Consider the following 23210-nt stretch of genomic DNA (forward strand, 5'->3'; position numbering starts at 1 on the left):
TATGCTATTGTATATTTAGCTAAATCTCGTTTCATTAAACATGAATCCTAAATACACATAAATAATGTTCCTCACATCTTTGCATCATTTGAAAAAAAAAATATATATATTGATTGAAAATAACCTGTTCAAGAGATATATTTAGCGTGATCTATATATAGAATGCATTTGAAAAGTAGCAGAAATTAATAATAAATGCATGATGATGAAAAAGTTATATAAAACTGGGATATAAAAGTGTCAGCCAGAAGTAGTAGAAAAGCCCATAAAGGATTTATATATTCTGTATATATGAATGAGAATATTAATTATTCATTTAAATTTTTATACAGAAGTACAAAGTGAAAGATTGTCAAAGCTCGAGCATTAATAAATAATAATACGCCCCCCCCCCCCAACACGGCGTGCCAAGAGACGTCTAACATCTCGCGATATTTCGGCCGCTGTGACGTCTTTCCTGCATTCGCTGATCCAATGGCATTTAGCCTAAAGCCAACAGCCACAGCACACACTGGGCTGCCATCAGCACAGCGGGCAGATTACAGAGTAATCCTGAAAGAAACTTCAAATTGCGGGGTTTTTTTTTTTCAATACAAGCCCTTAGGGAGGATAACGTACACTTAAACATTTCCTTTTTTCCCCCACGGTGGTCTTGGCACAAAAAGCCCTCGGAGAAGGACAGGACTACAAAAGAACAAGTGACGTCGTTATAAAAGGAGACTTGGCTGAAATCCTTTAGACAACAAAGAAACGGCTTCTCAGAAATAAAGGAGGAATCCTCACTTATTCTCTTTAGTTATGAGTCATGTGGTCGTCGACGGTTCACACGGTCTAGATCAGCAGGTAGGCTATGAATATGTGTTTAAATATGTGTGAGGTTTGTAATCGCTTTGATCGGTTGGCTTTGACAAGCAGGCTATGTCTCAAAACCTAGTGAGCTGCCTTCCTAGACAGCACTCCTAGCATTGCGTTGCCTCAGAAATGCTGTCAAAGAAGGCACCTCGTAGATGTTGAGACAGTCGCAGTTCCTCGTGTCATAATTTTTTTTATTTAATTAAAGATATACAGCTTAAGATATGTTTAGACTGAGTCATTTCTCATGTCCACATTTAGAGTTTAAAGTGTTGTTTAAAACACAGCCGACGCCTTTTCCTGTTTATCTGTTTAGTTTAGGTTTCGGCAGCCGGCATAACGTTAACGTTACTAGAATCAACATCAGTATTAAACTTTTTAAACCGTCATCGTTACAGTTTCTATCAGGTTATGTAAAAGCGTTAAAATAGTTCGTCTTCTTACAAGTAACTTAGTTTTTGTTAAACTAACTCATGGAGAGGAAATCTATCGGGAATTTCAGTCTGCGGCCTGTTGTAACGTTACCATGCAACCTTTAAATTGTATACGATCGAATACATTTTACATGGAACAGGCTGATGATGGATTATGCATGTTTTATCTGTTTATCAATTTCTTTATCATCCACTATGACCAATTCGGAGAGTCTCATTCCTGGTTTAATGATCATAGGCTTTAGGCTTGACTAGGGCCGTGACGGCTTGCCAAACATTTGTGGCAGGCGCTTTTGAAATTTGATTAACCAATCTAATCCCAGCGGCTACGTTTGTGGTCGAAAATTAGTTTAAAGTGTCTAAAAGAATTTAGTTGGTTTTCTCTTATTTCAGTGGACAACTATAAATGAGCGCGCAGACTGTTTTGATTTCATGTGACATTTTTATATGGCTGATGTAAACAGTCACGTGACCAGGGCCGTTTAAATACGCTTTACCCCTCTGAAAGATGATGTTTGTCAAAGCTCTTAAAGGGATAGTTCACCCAAAAAAGAAAATTCTGTCATCATTTATTCACCCTCATTTTGTCCCAAACCTGTATGAGTTTCTCTCTTCTGTTGAACACAGAATAAGATATTTTGAAGCATGTTGGCAACCAGACAGTGGACCCCACTGACTTCCATAGTAGGAGAAAAAATACTATATCAGTCAATGGGGTCCATCAACTGAATGTTTACCAACATTCTTCATAAGAAGAAAGAAACTCACACAGGTTTGGGACAACATAAGGGTGAGAAAATGATGACAGAATTTTCATTTTTGGGTGAACTATCTCTTTAAAAGCAATCATGTAAAACTTATATAATAGACAAAAATAATTTGGTACCATGTAAAAAAAAATGTTAAGATTGCTCAGTCTCAATTCATGCACAGTTGCAAGGCATGTCAGTGGTCATAACTGTCATAATTTACTCTACCCAGATGTTGTTCTAAACTTATTTGACTTTCTTGTGGACACAAAAGGAGATGCTAAGTGGATGTTGTTTTACTTTCATTGCATGGAAAAAAGATGCACTGAAAGTGAAAGGTGATTGAGGCCTAAACATGTCCTTTTGTGTTCCATGGAGGGAAAAAGTCATACAGGTTGTCAACCTAGACAATTCTCTCACGTTCTCTCATTTTAATTGAATAAACTCTTATGCTCAGTACTGTTTACATGGGTTGACATGAGCACATGACCCTCTGCTTTTTCTGTCTTTTAGCTTGCTGTCTTAGACTTGAACTCAGCTGATGGACAGGGTGTTGGCACTGGTCGTAAGTGTGTTTTATCCCATTCAGTTTACAACAATTACAACATTTAGATTGAATGCCTGTGAAAAGCACAAACAGCCTTCTCATAGTTGTTCTCCTCTACTTTTTGTATTTGTACAATTTATTTCCCTAGTGTTCCTGAACTTTCATTGATAAATAAGTGAATGTCTTTTGTCTTTCAGGGCGTTACATTCCTCCTCATTTGAGAAACAAAGATGTATCACAAAATGGTATGTTCTACTTGTTTACTTTACATACAGTGGGTTGTTTTATTAAATGTTTGCAGATGCATGTCTGTTTGGCAAATATTTGTGAGTATAAATTTATAAAGAGTTTTGGCCTTTTGAGTTGCTTTTTATTAATATTTTGTGGGTGCTTTAGTTTTTCTTAAATTTCTGATTCACAACTCCTGTCATGTGAAAATAATTTTTGACAAACAAAAACACTAGAGATGCGCCAATTGCAATTTTCTTGGCCGATTCTGATAAAAAAGAAAAAAGAAAAAAAAAGAAATTGTAAGTGTGACCTATCAATACCAATTTTTGCCGATTCAGATTTTTTTCATAGAACTATAATTGACCGCATATATGAACAAAAATCTACTTTACTTCCATGCAAAATTTTATTTTCATAAAAAAACAAGTAAAAAGACAGTAATAGAATAAAAACAAATTTCAATCGACAGTACAGATAAATGCAATAGAATAAAGAGAGTTTTTCAGGTGGGTATACAGTATATTCAGGTATGGAATAATTGAGAAATTAAAGTAATCAAGTGTAAAATAACACTGGATAGTCTTCATTTTAAAAAATAAATGCAGATAAATGCTTACAATTAGTTACAAAAGTTATTCAGTCAAGAGCAGAGAGTGATTTTTCTTTGTCCTATGTTCAACAAAATGGACCAGCTCTGATTCGGAAAGACGTGAGACAAACCGGGCGGACCGGTCTGTGCTGATCATGTGGAAAATCAGCCGATTCCGGTCCTTGGCCAGTCGATTGGTGCTTCAGCTTGTTAGTTAGGGATGCTCAGATCGATCGGCTGCAGTGTTTTCCAACGTCATTTGAAAGTTCAACCAATGCAATCTGGATCTCTGGATGGGCGATATGTTGAGACCAATCGTACATTTTTACAGCTGGAGCGCACTTGTTTCGGATTGATCGCTCAGATCGACAGGTCTTGATTTATCATGCGCCATAGAATAGGAGCACACAGTGTTGGAAGATCATCATTATGTCAAGCATGAATAATAATAAAATAACTCCACACCTTTTTCTGGTGTTTTCTCAGCAGTGTTGTTACAGAAGAACCCCCAAACATGATCAATCTATTTTCTTCAAAATTTGGAAGGTTTTCTATCAAATGAGACCATGTACTTTATGATGCCTTTTTTTTTTTTTGTAGAGTAACTAAAAGTAAGTCATTACTTCAAAATCATGTAAAATCATTAAAAATTCCCTCAGGGTATAAAGGGGTTTAAAGTGACAGCCAACAGAGAGCTTACATGCTACGTATATAAAGCTTAAATGATCTGTATCGGCCAATCATGATGACAAGAATCGGGAGTCGGTATCGGCTGCAAAAATCCTGATCGGAGCATCCCTATTGTTAGGATCACTGTAATATTTTTTGGGACTCTATTCAAAAAGTTTTTTGAGCCTTTCTTTTACATAAATCATTTTAGAGTATAATTTTCTCATTCCAATTGACACGAGCCACTCTCCATTTCATCACTTTAAAGAATGATTTGTAGATCCTCTTAGATCTTAAAATCAATGTTTTATAATCGGTTGTTGAGTTTCTTTCTACACTTTGACTTCATTTTTGTTTTTTCACAGCAGGAAATGCTTATTCCTCTGGTAGACAGAGCGGTTATTCAGTGGCACCAGTACAGAGCTGTAAGTCTTGGTCAGGTTCTGCTGAAGGTGCTTTGCTTCCAAGATGCATGAAAATTTAATTTTATGACTTCAGAGCCAGTACTTTGAGGGCAGCCATTTAAAACCAGTTCTCAGAGTGTTGAGTGAACCTCACACTTTTTGAAACTGAAGGAGATGTTTTTGAGTCTGCAAAGCTTTGATCGCTTTGTCTCACTGCTCCCTGTGATTATCCAGCAGCAGCAGTTGCTTGCATTCCTCTTTCTTCTGTTCAAATTGACTCTGAACAAATAGGAAAGAGGCTTGTATGCGATAGAGTGCACACACACTCCTTTGAATGCTTGTAATTATTTTGGCATCTTCTGACAATGTGAAACTGTTCCTGAAGTTTCTCCCAAACAGTATCCTCAGAGTTGGCATCCTGAGGGAAACCAAAGCTACAGGCATAACTATCCAACTGGATGGAATGACTTTAGGACCGGTAACTATTCAAAACAACCTGATTTGCTCTTGCGTTCCTCCCTTTGTGAAGGAATTGTTGTCTTTTAAGTGCCCTGTGCCTCTGCTTAGGTTCCCAGAGATATCCGTCCCAGGAGCTCTTGTTTTATCACGCCTACACTAGTGGCTGGCCAGACAGATGTGGTATATCTCTGTGCATGTGCATCGTCCCTCTGTTCTGCCCTCTGTGTCATCTGCACTTAACTAGACTCTGAGACTGAAATCTTTTCTCGAGATGTGTTCTGATGCTACATGTCAATAACATGCTTAATCGTGTGGCCATTCTATTTAAATACTAAAGCCCCGTTCACACCGCCAGCGACACGCAGAGACAAAGCGACATGATCCCATTCATTTCAATGGAGCGCTGGTGACTTCCGGCGACACGAGCGACAGTGACCATTGGCGACAGAATGTGGGCGTGTCAAGCGACGCGAGACGCGACAAAAGTAAAAAAAATTCAACTTTATGCAAATGAGAAGTTATTTTTCACGAGCGACAACCAATAGGAAAAGACTTTCAGTGGAGCTCACGTCACCGTCTCGAGTGCAGGCAAGACAGAAGAGTCTGAGGGCGATTTCACTGTTTTATATGATTTGACTGTAACCACATACGTGGATATTATAAAAAAAATGCAAGAAAAAGAAACTGTCGACAGTCTCTGAGTTTAATTCATACATTTATAGTTTGAGTGTTGTAATTTTATGATGCAAGTTTTGCACTGCTGCAGTTCATTTTACAGTTTCTCTTGCATTATGTTGACTATTAGGGACAAGAAAATTGATTATTTGTCAAATTCAAATGACGTTTTTGTAATTTATGACAGTATGAGTGAGTTTAATTTGTTGATTGATTGATCGTTAATCTAGTAAATGATTTAATCCACTGAGCACTGCTGTGGTAATATAAAAACACTCTCCCAACAGCATACTGTTACTTTTAATTCTTTTGAGCCTAATTCCTAGTCAAATTAAAATGAAAAGTTGTATATATCACTTGTGATGGTATTTTGTATAGATATGGGCAGACGTGCTGAGCGACAGCACTACGAACGCCCACTAGCAACTCGCAGTACAGAGACTAGCGACATACAGCGACAAAGTCGCTGGCGGTGTGAACGGGGCTAAAGTGATGCTAATGTTAACATCTCTTAACTAAACTAAATTTGTTCACTCCAATTAGCTCAAGATCAACCCCCCCCCCCCCCCCCCCCAGTTTACATTTATTGCAAGACTATGTAGGCAAAAAAACAACTATGTTGTTTGTTGTTTACTTTGCCTTCTATTGCATTTACTGCCTGACACACAGGCTATTTTTGTTGATTCCTCATATGTTTGACGTTATTCCTTGGCTTCCTGATTAGCAAGTAGTTCAGCAGTGATTCGATCTTTGAAAGCTTTGTAAAGTAAATTTTGAATGATGTTTGGTTGTGTAGTATAACCACATCTGAGGCAGTTAGAAATGCAAATTATTTGTTTTTGGACTGTTTTTGTAGACTTGGAGTAACGAAGAGTGTGTATGCATGTGCGCAGTCCTGGCTAATTTCTGTGTGTGTTTCACTTGCAGCCACCGACGGAAATGAGGACGCAGCCAGTGTTATCAGCTGGGCTGATTGCTGTGGTAAATTAGAGCATTTGATGGTGACATCATGGCTTGGCCTGCTTTTACCGGTTTCTGGACAGAAAATGGTCACCCATTTATGTGGTGATTCATTCGTATAGACTCTTTTTGTGTTTACAACCTTTTTTGATAAAGTACATTGCATTATAAAAGGTCACATGATGTGTTTTTTGGAGTGTGTGTGTGCTCTTTGTTCCTTAAACTGGATTTTTCTCAGAAAGGAATAGCTGGGTGTGTCACTAGGTTGTCCTAACAGGTTTATTTTTTATTCATATGGTTTTGTAAACACCAGGAGTGCCAGTTCTGCCCAAATATGCATATTGTGCTCTGTGTTCTTGATCTTCTTTTTTTTTTTTTTTTTTTTTTGAGAAGTGCCATAATCCTGTTTGTCTGGTTCACTCAACTGACTTGAATTGTTCTATTTGCTGCTGTAAGAGCAAATTGCTTACTGGCTTTTTCACATCTGCCACTCACTCAACCATCACTGAGAACCAGTCTTGGCTTTGAGCTAAGCTATAAATTAGAGCCATTTCCTCAAAATCCTGATGTTCTCTACCAAGCGTGCCGCACAAGTGCTGAAAAGTGAAGCCAAAGCGTCTCGATCGCCCCCCTTTGGCTGGTCCCAGTATAGCTCATAAAGCCCGCCCCCATGAAGTCTAATGAACACGATGGAAACTAAACAATCAAATTACACTTCAAATACATTTTTTTCAAAGATGTTTTCTGTCATTTTAGGTAGTTTTTATTACGCTGATTTTAGCTTAAGTGTTCGTTTTAAAAAAAAAATTTATAAATTTGATCTTAGTTCGTTATTTGATGCTATAAAACTGGGAATGTGACATTATGATTGACAGCTTTAAACGAAGTAGTCACCAAGGCACCAACAGACTTTTTTGGGGATTTTCGGGAGGAGATTGGAGCTTCAACTTTAATTTTTACATGTCCATAACTGTTTATTTCACACAGTAAACTTTGTACTAACAGTTTCTGCGGGAGTGAGGGCGGGACCTTGATATCGCGGCTTTACTTCTGGTTCACTACTGCGCAGACTCGAGTCCCGCGATCACTACTGCGCAGAAGCAGGTCCCAAATTTGCGCAAGATGTCAGCGCCATATTAGGACTTTGGCGGCTTCACTTTTCACCAATGGAAGAGAGTGAAGGGGAGTCGTCCATCTTTTTTTTACAGTCTGTTCTCTACCTGCCTGTCACTTTTTTTGATAGATTCTCCGGGATGGGATGGCGGTCATAGCAATGGTTTCGTCAATGGGTACCATGATGGTCGTATAAATGGGACTGCAAACTTTGCCCGTGGACCTCCTCGCAATGACAGAGGAGGACGTGGTAGCTTCCGTGGAAGCAGGAACGGTGGTTCCTTCAACCAGCCAATGCATAATGCAGGTGAGAGTTTTACAAGTCTTATAAATGATAAAAGAGAGATTGAGGGTACGTTTACATGACAACAATGTATTAAAAACTGAAAAGTTGATTCCTTTTTCATGTACAGATGTCAAAACTATCCCCATTCACATGGATCTGTGAAAATGACTAAAACGCTGTGTTACGCATGCCAGAGTTGATGTCACTTTGTAAATAAACACTGTGCCTATAGACGGAGCATGTAATACATGCATGAGGCCACGTTTTTGTAGTTTACACTGAGGTGATAAGTTCGTTCTCAAAAACTTGCACTTTGAAACCAGTTTTCAAAGGTTTGTGTTTTCAGGCCACTAAAACACTGTTGTCATGCAAATGAACGTTTTCTGTTTTAGTTGAAAACTGTGGCCCCTTGCGAGTTGTACATATTTTAATCATCTAACATGATCAAATTGTAGGTTATGGCACTTATGAGAACAAAGATGGAGGGTGGAACGCAGTGGTGAACAGAGATGCCTACACTAGCTTTGGTGGGCGTTCTGACAGAGGAAAGTCTGCGTTCTTCAATGATAGAGGAGCTGGCTCAAGAGGAAGGTGAGTAAAGATGCAGTACTGTAACAAGGTTGTTTTAGATGCCATTCTTGACACGAATTTCAATATCTCAGCTAAAACTAATACTAGCCTAACTAATATAAGTAAAAAGTTCTCAAATTCCCAACTGTTGGGACATAAAGACATAATGTTAATGCTTTACTTAAGACATAAAGGACTGTGTTTGAGTATCCTTGCCAAGATGGACATTTTGCCATGTTTTTGTGTGCATTTGAACATTTATGCTCAAAGCGCCAAAAAAGAACTAAATGTAGCTCTGTGCACACGCTTCGGGTGTGGGTGTGCACTGACACCATTTGCTTGACGGCGTGCTAGTGCCAAATTGCACATGCAAATGCTAAACTTTGATGATGGCACAGCACTGCAATGTAACATGAGTGTAACTGCGATAGAGGTGATGATCCAAAATAATCCACCGGTTTATTGTCTGTTTTATCGCCCATCGTTTCTACAAAGGTCACCATAAATTGCTGCACCCATGCTACAGATGTGAATGATGCCTCAAGTTGCGTGGTTTGAGTTATGAGATGCACTTCTATTAATTGGCTGTTACTTTTTTAAGCAATTGGATGATAAAATAAACATTTTAATGCAAAGTGCTCAGAAGAAATCTTGTATAATAAATGCACTAAATTTTACATGATTTATGCTGTGCTGCAGTGTTTTTAATTACAAAAAAAATTCTTGGCAGGTATGAGCGTGGAGGCTTTGGAGGAGGAACAGGAGGGAACAGTCGTTGGGTTGAAGAGTCCAGAGATGAAGAGGACTGGTCAAAGCCAATGCCCCCCAACGATCGTCTGGAAAAGTAAGTGGCCCACTGCTAAGCGCACTGTCTTGTTTCCTGAGAGAGTCCATCTGTCATTGTGATTTAAGCCATTGTTTTCTCTTCTGTCTCCCCTTGAACAATAGTGAGCTGTTCTCTGCGAGCAACACAGGGATTAACTTTGAGAAGTATGATGACATTCCTGTGGAGGCCACTGGATCAAACTCTCCTGGGCACATTGAGAGTGTAAGCCTAATAATTATAGTGCCTTGTAGAATCAAGTGCCCAACTAAAACAACGAAAGAAACTGGCAGATGATGTGTTTTTGGATAATTTCTGTTTATCTTTTCAGTTCCATGATGTGGACATGGGCGAGATCATAATGGGAAATATCAACTTAAGCCGCTACACACGCCCTACTCCTGTTCAAAAGTATGCAATTCCCATCATCAAGGCCAAGAGGGACCTGATGGCCTGTGCACAAACAGGTGGGTCATTTCACAGTGGGCCACCGTGTCAGTCTGCTGTGGGAAAATAGTTTAAAATTGCATCCCAGCTGAGCTGTAACTGCAAACTATATTTGCAATTATGTGATGAAAAAATAAAACTAAGCAAACAGGACATTACATTTTTATTATTTTTGTTTTGCACTGTTGGGCAATGCAAATAGCTTTAGCTGGACTTGCCAGAAACAGCAAATACTGCTGATACTGCATTGTGTCATTTACATAATGTAAACATTGACCCATTGTTTAAGTGAACACTTTTCTGGTTGACTTGAGTATAATGAGAAATTGTGTGAGCCTAAGTTCATGCCGCTGTATACAGTTGCATTCATGGATCTGTCACTGAACTTTTGAAAAACATTTAATTATTCATTCAGAGTCCAAAAAGTGCCAAATGCAGTTACTCACCATGGCATTAGATATTTGTATTGCTTTGATTTGAGTCACTCGTGTCAACTTGCGCATCTTCTAAAACTTTTACCTAACAACATTTACCTTCTAGGATTGGTCCCTTTTACGTGAGGGTTAAGGCAAGCTCAAACTACACGACTTTTGGCTTGATTTTGCCCTCGCAGACAGATTTCTAAGGTCTGTGACAACCCCCAAATCGGTGCTTGTTAAAGGGTTAGTTCACCCATAAATGAAAATTCTGTCAGTAATTACTCCAGTTTACACAGACTCACTATTGGCCAGCATCACACATATGACCAGCATCGGCCAATGGTGAGCCTACTTTCTTACGTAGAACCCAGAAGCGCTGCACTGTTTACACTACGTCAACAGCGTTGGAGAAAGACAATGAAGGGAAGAGATTGTTGAATAAAGTCGTTATTTGTTTTTATTTTTTTTGTGCACAAAGTATTCTCGTCGCTTGATAAACTTAGTTGAGCCACTGTAGTCACTTGGACTATTGTAACGATGTTTTTACTAACTTTCTGGGCCGGCAGATGAAATTACATAGCAGGCTATGAAGGAGTGAGAAAGCTCTTAGTTTTCATCAAAAATATCTTCATTTGTGTTACGAAGATGAACGAAAGTCTTACGGGGTTGGAACAATATGAGGGTGAGTAATTACTGACAGAATTTTCATTTTTGGGTGAACTAACCCTTTAAGTATGAGCAGATCAACGACGTGTTCTGAGCCTTTCTCGAGCAGTCACAGACGCTGCAATATTTCAGACCTGTTTGATTATTATCGCCACGTGATCTTGTGTGTGCAATGCAACAAAAAGGTGGAACTAATCCAGCCAATCACAGTGCAGATGGTATAGATGAGAAAATCTTGTTATCACTTGCATGAATTTCTCGTGAATATATGTCAGAACTTTTTTTCCCACTGTTGGACTGTCTTGACCAAATGTCTTGTAGTTTGTGCACCTCGTCAGCATTGTGTACTACGACAGATGACAAGAAACCTTGTGTAGTGTGAGGACCACAGCAATTCAGGTAGTCTTACAGTTCTGTAGTGTGAGCTTGCCCTTAGATGAGCACTTCCTTTCTGAGCAGACTGGGCTTGGTCAGAATAAACTGCAATGTTGACCAGGTTGTGCAAAGTGTGGCTTTAGCTGCCCTGTCAGGATGAAACCACAGTGTGCAGCTGTTTTAAAGTGTGCTTTGTGTGTGTGTGCGCGCGTGCTCCTTTCACTCAGGCTCTGGGAAGACTGCAGCCTTTCTGCTTCCTGTTCTTAGTCAGATCTACAGTGATGGACCTGGAGAGGCACTGCAGGCCACCAAAGCCAGTGCCCAGGTTATTATACAGATCCATTTAACATCTCTTTACTGGCCTAAAGTTGTGCAAAGAGCCTTGTGAGGGGAAAGAAGTTCTGCTTCTGTGACTAATACATTTTGTTTTGGTCCTTCTTAAGCAGGAGAATGGAAAGTACGTCCGTCGTAAGCAGTTTCCCATCTCTCTAGTCCTGGCTCCAACCAGAGAACTTGCTCTTCAGATTTATGATGAGGCCAGAAAGGTATATCTTGCTAGAGAACCAATTACAGGTTCACAAATGTTGGTTCAATTTAAAGCTTGTCTCTCAACAATTTTTGTTCTCATCTTCTGCAGTTCGCTTACCGCTCCCGAGTGCGTCCATGTGTAGTATACGGAGGCGCAGATATAGGCCAGCAGATCCGTGATTTGGAAAGAGGCTGTCACCTGCTAGTGGCGACACCTGGTCGTCTGGTAGACATGATGGAGCGAGGCAAGATTGGCATGGACTACTGCAAGTAAGTGTAGCACTGAAAGGATCTAGGCTTATAGCGGAATGATTGTAGGTTGTTTTTAACCTCCAATACATCTTGGTTCTGAAAAATAACTATATATATGTTTTGTGTAGATATCTGGTGTTGGATGAGGCAGACAGAATGCTCGATATGGGTTTCGAACCCCAGATCAGACGTATCGTGGAGCAGGACACCATGCCTCCAAAAGGTGCACGTCAGACCATGATGTTCAGTGCCACCTTCCCGAAAGAGATCCAGGTATGCATGCATTTAATTTGACACTTGCCAGCAAGACTCAGTAGGAACCTCGATATTAATAAGGAACTCTTTGTATCTGTACCTTTTTATGTATAGATTCTGGCCCGTGACTTTCTGGAGGAGTACATTTTCCTGGCTGTGGGCCGCGTGGGCTCCACCTCAGAGAACATCACCCAGAAGGTGGTTTGGGTGGAAGAGAATGACAAGCGCTCCTTCCTCCTTGACCTGCTCAATGCCACAGGTGAGATGCCTTTCCTTGTTCACGGTTTTACAATGTCATCGGGTCTTTGTTGTAAGAATAACAGACTTGGTCAAGCTCTGTTTGAGAACAGATGGTATACGTTGGTGTACATATTTTATTGTATTGTAGCAGAACATTTTTAGAAATATTATTGTTAGTTGAGTGGAATAGGAGAGTCAGGTAAGAATCCCCCCCCCCCCCCCACATGTCTCTTTTTGAAGTGACTTAAGTGCCGCAGAAGAGATGAAGATTTTCTGTTGTGCTAGTAAACCTTTAGATTCCATAGCAACACGGTACTGAGACACCAGTGCTTTTAGATAACTCTGGTTGGTCATTGTTACCATGCCAACATTATCTAAGCAAGGACTGGAGCAGAAGGCTTGGTTAGTATGCAATACAATACATACAATACAATGTTTATTTATAAAGCACAATTTAAAAACAACTGAAGTTGACCAAAGTGCTGTACAAAAAAAAAAGCTCGAAGAATAAAACACAAGCTGTAACATCATAAAACAAGTCAAGATATACAATACGCCAAAGAAAATAAATGAGTCTTAAGAGTAGACTTAAAAGTAGATAAAGTTGGGGCATTTCTGATATGAACTGGGAGACTATTCCATAGGTTAGGGCCGATGACAGAAAAGGCACGATCACCTCAATTTTTTAGTCTTGTCCTGGGAACTTGCAATAGTCCTGAATTAGCGGATCTAAGTGACCTTGACTGAGCGTAGGGATGTAGCAGATCTGATAAATCTTAAATGGAGGGAAAGAAGTCTCACAGCGAGACATTTTTAATGCTCTACAATCTCTTCCTTGCGTGCTAATGTGAGTCATGCCAAAACTTGACTACAGTAGAGATACAAACTGGCTGAAATTGCATTGAATTCAGAAAACGCACACATACACTACTGCCTTCTGCAGATGCTTTTATTCAAACCTTTTATTACCCTGCAGGCAAGGATTCTCTCACACTGGTGTTTGTAGAAACTAAGAAGGGTGCAGATGCTCTTGAGGACTTCCTGTACCACGAGGGTTATGCCTGCACCAGTATCCATGGTGATCGCTCTCAGCGTGATCGTGAGGAAGCGCTCCAGCAGTTCCGTTCTGGGCGTTGCCCAATCATGGTTGCCACTGCTGTGAGTAGAGTCTGTGAGTTCACCGGAAGCCCGTGGTTTTCCTTGCGCTTGTTTGAGTGATTGTATTCTTGTCTTGATAGGTGGCTGCCCGTGGCCTGGACATCTCCAATGTAAAACACGTCATCAATTTTGACTTGCCCAGTGACATTGAGGAATACGTCCACCGCATTGGTCGTACAGGCCGTGTGGGAAACCTTGGTGAGTTTTGCTGTTTATAGAAATAACTTGCATGCATCTTATTTTTGCCAGAACATCTGTTTGAATTATTGATATATCTTCAGGGCTGGCCACATCATTCTACAATGATAAGAACAGCAACATCACTAAGGATCTGCTGGACATCCTGGTGGAGGCCAAACAGGAGGTGCCTTCCTGGCTTGAAAACCTAGCCTACGAGCACCAGCACAAGAGCACCAACCGTGGACGACCCAAGAGGTACGGAAACATCCAGCTTTCCAAATCTCCCAATTGGATTTGTATATTTTCCAGGCTTATGACATGTTGCCCTTCTTCTCCAGGTTCTCTGGTGGCTTTGGGGCCAGGGATTACCGCCAGATGCCTGGGGGCGGCAACACTTTCGGGAACCGTGGTGCTCGCAACGCTGGTGTCCATGGAGGGAACAGAGGTTTTGGAGGCAATAAGGGTTAGTTTAGTTTTTAGTTTAAGCCTAAATTTAATCCTGTTTGTCAAGTCAACACTTAAAGGTTTATTTAGTTAACATTGATTCAAGCATTAGGAATGGCCTAACAATTAAATCTTTTACAACATTTATGAATTTTGTAAACATTATTTACTTCTATATTGATTGAATTATTTTAAAAGTGAATTATTTTATCACTGTTCATTAACTCGTCTTTGCGTAATACATTAACCTTTTATTATTTATAAATAGATTAAAAATAAACTCTAACAAACTAACGATGGACAATATTTCTACAGTGTTTATTAATGTAAAGTGTACATTTTAATGTGGGATATTTGTTATATAATTGAATTATTGAAAGCAGTCCTGAAATCATTGTCTGTTTTAGGTGGCTTTGGGAGCTTCGGCGGTGACAGCTACGGGGGCAACTATGGAAACTATGGTGGAAGCTTTGCCCAGGTGGACTGGTGGGGCAATTAAAAATATGTTTGCCAAACTAGAGCCGAACGGATACCACATGTTATCATAGCCAGACTCTACCCCTTGTGTAGCTTTATGAACTCGGTACATTACACGCTGTGATTCTCTGCCCACATTCTAAAGGGAGTTGATCTGTGGCAAAACCGGTGCAGAATATTAAGGATGCCCACTTGTGTATTTGATCTATTACAGCACCTAGGTTTTTGACTTTTTTTCTTTTTTTTTCTTTTCTTTTCAGAAAAAAAGAGGATCATTTGTATGTGAATGTACTGTGCCTTTTTGAATATAGACAGGAATTTAGTTTTGTTAATTTCGAGTGAACTTGGCCAAGAGCTTAATTTTTGTTTTGTTTTTTGCTGTAAAGACGTTTGAAAGCTTGTACTTAATCAAACCTTGGCAATTACTGGGATAATGTGACTCGATGAGTCGCTGTTTCCATTTGAACTTCAAATTATCACTGATATCATGAAGCCAACAATACAAGCCACAAAGTAAAGCACCATCACAGGCACTTTGCAGACGTTTGAACCGCTCTGTGAAGCGACTGTGTCACAAGGGACAAATCAGTCTGACTTACTTTTGTTTTGCTCACTCTATCCTGGAGAGACACCTATTTAGGGATATGGTTGTCTTGAAAAGGCCATTCCAGTTGTGATATTCATGACGAAATATTGGAAACACTCAGTGTTTGAAAACTCAAAATGCAGGAACTTCTTAATCCACTTGTTTTAATTGACTTGACAGTGTTATGGCAGCTAGTAAGAACCATATGCTAGCCACTCTTAAGTGGGCAGCATTTTTTGTTAAGTACTACTTTTTTTTTTTCTTTTTTTTTTTTCTCGAAACATTTTAGAGAAGCAGATGTGATTTTATTGAAAAACTCTAAGGTTTTTTGGTAAAATGTTTCTTTACAAATGTCAGCAAAACAAAAAATGCCTGCCATCCTGAAAGAGAAGTTCAAATGGCTACAAACTGACCACAGAACCAAAGCGGCCGTGCCTTTGGAACATGACCGCTTTGGTCATCTACGCATGCTAGTGTTTTGTTTTTTGGTCAAGGAGAGAAGACTAATGAATTGTTGCAGGCTTTCTTTTAATACAAACGTCCTCTTTTCAAGCTGTGCAGCAGGCATGGCTCCCTTTTTCGTAGGTAGAGGAAGCGTGAAGGTTCATTTTGAGGCATTGACGGATCCTAACCGGGAGTTTGTTTGCGTTGGGCCTGACGCAAGTGCAGATAGGCAGGCCACCATTTTAGCTTGTGTCTGGTCCCACGGTTCTTTGCGGGAACTGGACACCAGGTATGTGAATGCTGTCAGCTCCTGAAATTCATCTGGTTAGTTGTGAACTAAACCACTGGCTGAGGAGCCAGTTAGCAGCTTCTTTTCTTGAAAAGGAAGGAAGCGGTCGAGCGGAGGAGAAAAAGGCATTTATCGCAAGTGCAATAGATATTCTTCTCAAGTGAGTTGTGCCTTGACTTTATTTTTTTATTTTTTAACTGATGAATTCATCAGATGCACTGACAGTATTAAGAACTTCAAGTTGAATGGTGCTACTTTAGTTAGGTCTAGGCCCGTGTACGTTGTGCCCATCAAGTTTTACAAAGTTCTTTTATTGCACATTTCGAGTTTTATATACGTGTCTTGAGTGCATGTCCTCAAGCTTCCAAATATTGTGTCAGGAGAGCGGAGATACGCAGCTTGTTTACAAAAGGGGAAGGGTTCTCACTATTTACCAGGATTTATTTGGGACCAGGGCGATCAGCAGTGGGGAATTTAGCTATTTGCACACAGATTTCTAGATTCTACTTTTGCTGCTAGTTTTGTGTAATTTATTAAGCATTTTTTGAGAAATATTTATTTTTATAAGCCTCAAAGTGATTCTTTGAAAGTTTCAAGAAACTTGACCAAAAGACAATACCTAAACACTGGCACTTGAATGTTGAATGTCACCTGTATGCGTGAAAAATTTCTATATTTCGGGGTAGCGTGAGCTTTTTAATGTTTCAGACATAATGTACTCGGTCAGATTCCACAGCTGTTAAAGGCCTAACGGCAACATGTCGCTATGGAATTACCAATTGGCTTTCAAAATTGGAAACAGTGAAAAAACATGCCAAGGTTTGGAATCAAAAGTCGTAAAAAAAGAAAAAAAAAAGAAAAAAAAAGTATCAGTGCAAAAAGTGTCCAGATTCTCCAAATGTGTGCTTTTTTTTCTGTCCAACAGATTGGCATTTGTTCTGTTGAAGTTATGTTTCTGTCAATGTCTGGCACATGGCAACCTTGAACACGTGGTTGATCTCTATTGTATTTACATATATGGTGACTCTGGTATTAGTCCACTCAGGAGAAGCTGCAAGTGTCCACACTAGCAATAAGTCTTAATGTGTATTGGCCCTTCATTCAGATGGAAATAGGAGAATAGTTCACTCCCTGAGAGGACACCAGAGCTCCTTAGATTTAGTATTTGCTTTGTTGTAGCTTCTAGGCTCTGCACTGCATGAGACGACTCGGCTGTGCGTTTATTGTATGATTTTACCAAAATAAAAGTTTCTGATGCAAATTCCTTACAAATCAAGCATGGTTTCTTAAGTGTTTGATGTAGCAGAAATTGGGTCGAACATTGTAATGACTGTTCTTATTTTGAACTCATTGGAGTTAGCTCATGCTAGTTTGTTTACAAATAGAAAATTCCTCCTTTACTTAGTGTCCCTTGTCTTATTTCCTCTACTCTCATTGGTTATGCTCATGTGGCTGGTACCTGATGTTTCAAGTGTTGAAGCATTCTGACCCTTGGTCTGAAATGATCAGTTTTTAAGGGGCGGCTCCTTTAAGGATTGTCCGTGAACGGCTGCTGTTATATGATTGGTAACGTCATTGCACAGGGAACAGTATCAACACCCACTTGCTATTGCACGCGAGTAAGTGCGATCCATGTCGTTACACTGTACCTCGTTTACAAAACAAAATGCTCTGAACAAACATAATCCTCCGACATGATCCAGGATGCAATTAAAATAAACCATCTACTTGTTTCCTGGGATCCTTCTGAAGTCTGTACAGGGACGACCTGTTTAGAAGGATAGTTCACCCAAAAATTTGAAAAGTGTCATTACTCACCCTCATGTCGTTCCAAACCTGTAAGACTATAAGCCTAAATTAAATCCGTTCATCAAAGCGATCGTGTCTCCTCAGAAATTTTGGACTAAACATGTATAGTTGAATATATATAATGCAACAGGGGAATATGGGTCCTGATAATGCCAAATGTCTGATTTTACCAGTAAGAAAGGGCCTACATTATTTTAAATGTATGTAGTCAGTGACAGAGTGCAAGCATGATTCTGAGCCTGAAAATACAGCATGATCTTTGATGCATGAATATTTTTCTTCTGGTGTCACTATTGCACTGTGCACTGGGGACCAAGTAAAAACCTATTCAAGTCCACCTCGTAATACCAAATTTAGCATTTTAATCAATGTTAATTATACGTTTTAACGGTAATTATTAAAAAATAGTATAAAATTATAAAAATAAATAATTTGGACAATTCAAGTGATTTAGAGGACTAATATTACTACACAGTCTTAAAATTACCAGGTCTAAATATATGCATATTGATGAATTGCCATTGTATAAAACAATGTAAGATTTCTCACAAATTATTACATTTTGCCCCAAAATGGTAGGTGGTAGTATAGTAGTGCGATGCTTCAGGGAAAATAGCCAGTGTCTCTACTAATGATGTCATAAACTTAGCATTTATGAAATCAAATGTTGTTTCAGTGTTAAATATTCCAAATATTACTCCTGGTGTGTTTGACTATCTTTATGAAAATGAGAATATGTAGCACACTGTTATTTGATAAAAATTTTTTGAGCTGTATACATTTCAAATATATTTTTGTTGTTGTTAAATCATTATTGTATTCACCAGTAATTCAATTTGCTCCTTATCATGGGGTTTCTGAACACTGATGGCTCCTATTTTATAGATGCTTTCTGTGTGTGTGTATATATATATATATATATATATATATATATATATATATATATATATATATATATATATATATATATATATATAATTAATTTTATTTTTATATATATGTATATAACCCTTTTCAGATTAGGGAACAGTGTGGTCACTTCACACTTAGACAGATGACAGAAGTAATATAACACACAATTGCAATGCATATGTGAATATATGAATATATATATATATATATATATATATATATATATATATATATATATATATATACATATACATATACATATACATATACATATACATATATATATACATATATATATATATATATATATATATATATATATATATATATATATACATACATATATATATATATATATATATATATATATATATATATATATATATACATATACATACATACATATATACATATATACATCGTGTGTTATATTACTTCTGTCATTTGTCTAAGTGTAAAGTGACCACACTTTCCCCTATTCCTCTAATGAAAGGTGTTAACATCCAGCTCTTGGCAGATGTTTCCTGAAAAGTTTACATTAGTTTGTTAGAGTACCTTACAGCCACTGGTTTATATAAGATTGCAGACTGTAATCTGCATGTACCATTGAGGCCCAGGGTCATTTCTGCTTGCTTTGATTTCAGAGTACTGCTTTAAATGCTTATAATCCTAGGATTTTTCTGCCATTAAGTGATGGCTTTCTAAAAGGGAGTTCTGATGTTAGTGCATGTGTGCACACATACAAACACAAATGCTGAGCGATAGAGCCTTTAATCCATTCATATTTTCACTTGGAGCGAAGCAGTACAGACATGTAGTCATGTCGGGGAAACTTGTGGATGTGCTTTTATCAGCTGTCAGAGCAGAAGAACCTTTACTGAACATGCTTGGCAGGTAGGTAGTTTGGGGCTAATGTTGACATTTTGTAATAATTGAACATTCGATATTACCAAGAGAAGATGGACACATTTTATTTGATACCAAAATGTTTGAAATGTCTTAGTGGAGATATTGAAGTTAATTTGCAAAATATTTCATGTTATCTTAAAAATCCACAGCTGAGAGAAACCAGTGATGTGTTCCATCGTTATTGCTGGTAAGTCCCTGATTTCTGCTGTGTTATGTTCCTTGGTGTCATCGGTTTGGTGTATTTCTTCAGCCATTCAGTTCAAGTCTCAATGCTTCTGAGAACATTTATATTAAAGCATTTGCTGAGGTTACAATGCCCTGCTGAAATACAGTATCTCTACTTACATTAATTTAAGGGAACAAACAAGAGCTAGTGTATTTGTGTAATCTCTAATCTGTCCTTTCTTAATCACCATAATTTCAATGTGCAGAGCAGATGCAGGACAGAGGGAGGCCACACATTAAATTATTCTTCCAGTCTCTGATTGTGCTCTCTGTAATCTTCCCATAACTGCTGGAAAAACCAGACTCATTTGCAAAGTGATTGCTTATGCTGCATGACTAGCGTTTTGTTTCGGTATAATTATCATAATAAAGTCCTGGAAGTTCCCTGAAAGTTCATTAAAGGCTTTTTTGTGTCAAGTAAATACCAGCATTTCTATGCAGTTTAGACCATGTAGTTAAAGTACAAACCCGTAGTGTAGTATCAATGTGGCTGTTTACAGTTCAGTGTGATGTAAGTTAAGGGTTCATTCTAAAAATATGAATTAAAATAAAAAGATTTCAAAAAGTTAAGAAACTCCATATAAAGGCTTCATTCTGTAACCTATTTATTCAATAATTTGTTTATTTTTTTGTTGTTGCCATTTCTGTATTTGTTTATATTTATAATTTCGTTTTTTTATATATATATATATGTACTGTGATAAAATGGCACCCTCTAACACATCTCCTTTCCCTTCTCTCCAGTGTATTTCCTCCTCCTCCCCCCTCAGACCCTGTCCCTGTGGGCCTGCACTCGCTCCTGCCCTCCCAGTTGCACGTGTACTCAGGAGAAGAGCTGCAGCGTCCTGTGTGACCATGTCAACATGATGGACCTGCCCAAAGAGTTCCCATGCGAGGCGTCCTCCATCAACCTGGACAAAAACAGCCTAAAGTTTCTGTCCGAGCGAGCCTTTGGCACCCTGCCTTCACTTAAGACACTCTCTCTCAAACACAACAACATCTCCTTCATCACACCTGGAGCATTTAAAGGGCTGCCCAACCTGGTGGAGCTCAAGATGGCCCACAACGAGTATATCCGATACCTGCACACTCGCACCTTCACGGCACTCAAACGCTTGGTGCGCTTGGACATTTCCGACTGTAACCTGTTCAACATGCCAGACCGGATCTTCCTGGAGCAAATCGCCCTGAAAGAACTGCTGTGTTTCCAAAACAACTTTCGACGCATCACTGGTGCCATCCGAGGGATGGAAAACCTCACGCATGTTTACTTGGAGCGCAACAAGATCGAAGCGGTGGCCTACAACTCTTTGTTGGGCCTAAGCAACCTCAAGTACCTCAACTTACAGGAGAATCGCATAAACGTGATACATGACGAGGCCTTCAAAGATCTAGTGCGTCTGGAGAACTTCTACCTGAACGATAATCTGTTGGTCGACTTGCCCCAGCAGGCTTTCAAGGGCCTGAGCAAATTGAAAATGTTGAATCTGGGTGGGAACCTGATGACCAACGTCTCCAGAACATGGTTCAGTGACCTGGTGGAGCTGGAGGTGCTGTACCTGGATCGAAACCGCCTGTCCTATATCGAGGATGGCAGCTTTGAGAACCTGACGAGCCTCATCACGCTGCACCTCAACAGCAACAATCTGTCGTCTCTGCCCTTCTCCGTCTTCCAGCCCATCTATTTCATCGGCCACCTGTATCTCTTTCGAAACCCCTGGGAGTGTACCTGCGACCTGGAGTGGTTGAAGGAGTGGATGGAGAGCTATAAGTTGGTGAGGGACATCCCATGTGCATCCCCTTCCTCAGTAGCCGGCTTGGACCTGAGCGAAGTTGTCTACGCCCACCTGAACGGCACATGTCTGGATCCTCCAGAGCTCAACCTGACCACATCTCTTCTGGACTACCCTACCATGGAGAACAAGTTTAACAGCCTCATCTCCAAACTGCTACAGCAGGAACTGATGGATGAGATGGTCAACGCCACGGACGGTCTGAGGAACGGCACCCAACAGGACCCCGCCGAGAGTCAGGTTTCTTCCGGACATGGATTGTTCTGTGCTGCTCAGACTGTGTTTTTTCTTGTGATTCTTTTTCAAGCCCAGATTGACTGCATTAACGTCTCTTGAGAGTCTGATGAATACTGAAAGGGACTGAAGCGCATTCAAGAGTGGAAGTACTTTCACAGTAGTTGGATGGGAAATTAAGGCTGTGATAAAACGTTTGATCCATCTTGCCATGAGAAGTCATTGAGTTGGAAATAAAATTCTGGCTGATATAATGGAGTTGGAGATGATCATCTCTTTAAATGAATGGAAACTGGTCTTGAAAGGAAAGGATTGTTTTAAGCCAATGAGACTGTAAGAGACTTCTTGTCCGTATGAAAGGCTTTCTTAAAGTATAACAGGGCCATTTTGAGAGACCTGCAACTAGTGGCACAAACGTTTTTACTTCATTTTTTATTTTAATTTGATTTAAAATGCATCTTTATAATGCATTTATAGTATGAATACATTTGTACATGTTCTGTTGCGTAACTTTGAAACATTTGTTGTGTAGGAGATTTATCTGATAAAGCTTCTCACTATCATTTCACCAGATGGCATAACACACTGTCCTCTTTTGTTTGGTTCATTAAACTGGGTAAGTTTCCAGTTCTGGAAAATGCATTAGTCTTCCTATTCCATAAATCTTAAGTGCACTCTGTAACATAAGCTGCTTCATATTGTAACCAAATGAATTGGCTTTATCATGCCGTTTTACTGTTATGAACATATATTTTCTCTATACAGAGAGCAATGCGCATAGGAGGATGATGGCACGCTCTGAGCCATGAGTTTCTGAGCTATGCATGAGATTTGTATAAGAACCCTTTTAATTTAACTGATTTTTGTTCATTTGTGATTAATACTTTGAATAAACAAAGATCACTGCATAAATAGTCACTAAAATGACTGAAAGTATAATTTTATCTGTTTGTGATGAGACTAGTGGTCTATTTAAATTAGTCTTTTTTTTTTTTTTTTTTTGCTAAAACTGACCAAATTCAAAATTCAAGATTTGGCTCTGGTTTCATATTCCATTGTTTTCGTTAAGTCTCTCCTCCAGTTCAGTTAAAACTATTTATCAACATTTATGTAAGGTTTTGTGTGACAGCTAAAATGAGATGAGCACTCATATCCCTCTCTTTATGGCACATCATTCAGGGTTTAGCAGGTGAAAAGTGTGGCTCTA

General features: G+C 39.2%; 2 protein-coding genes across 8 annotated transcripts; both read left to right on the forward strand.

The window, feature by feature from the left end:
- Positions 1-473: 473 nt before the first annotated feature.
- ddx3xa (DEAD-box helicase 3 X-linked a) lies at positions 474-17393 on the forward strand. 7 transcript variants are annotated; one of them, XM_084121982.1, is made up of 21 exons: positions 474-843; positions 2549-2600; positions 2780-2827; positions 4437-4496; positions 4861-4953; positions 5043-5114; positions 7813-7989; positions 8424-8559; positions 9269-9382; positions 9487-9586; positions 9693-9828; positions 11496-11593; positions 11715-11813; positions 11906-12066; positions 12177-12321; positions 12418-12562; positions 13520-13701; positions 13782-13899; positions 13983-14136; positions 14220-14344; positions 14733-17393. In XM_084121982.1, exons 1-21 carry the CDS (start codon positions 799-801, stop codon positions 14822-14824), a joined length of 2352 nt encoding a protein of 783 aa, XP_083978108.1. In that variant the 5' UTR covers positions 474-798; the 3' UTR covers positions 14825-17393. The 7 variants fall into 7 exon arrangements, with proteins under 7 accessions (XP_083978108.1, XP_083978102.1, XP_083978103.1 ...); XM_084121976.1 differs by lacking the exons at positions 4861-4953; positions 5043-5114 and having other exon boundaries at positions 11712-11813; XM_084121977.1 differs by lacking the exons at positions 4861-4953; positions 5043-5114.
- Positions 17394-19524: 2131 nt separating this feature from the next.
- nyx (nyctalopin) lies at positions 19525-22923 on the forward strand. The gene is made up of 3 exons (XM_084122056.1): positions 19525-19736; positions 19901-19938; positions 20721-22923. The coding sequence occupies exons 2-3, from the start codon at positions 19917-19919 to the stop codon at positions 22103-22105; spliced, it is 1407 nt and encodes a 468-aa protein (XP_083978182.1). The 5' UTR covers positions 19525-19736; positions 19901-19916; the 3' UTR covers positions 22106-22923.
- The last annotated feature ends 287 nt before the right edge of the window (positions 22924-23210 follow it).

Source organism: Abramis brama, assembly GCF_963993115.1.
Source record: "Abramis brama genome assembly, chromosome: 8".
NCBI classification, from domain to species: domain Eukaryota; kingdom Metazoa; phylum Chordata; class Actinopteri; order Cypriniformes; family Leuciscidae; genus Abramis; species Abramis brama.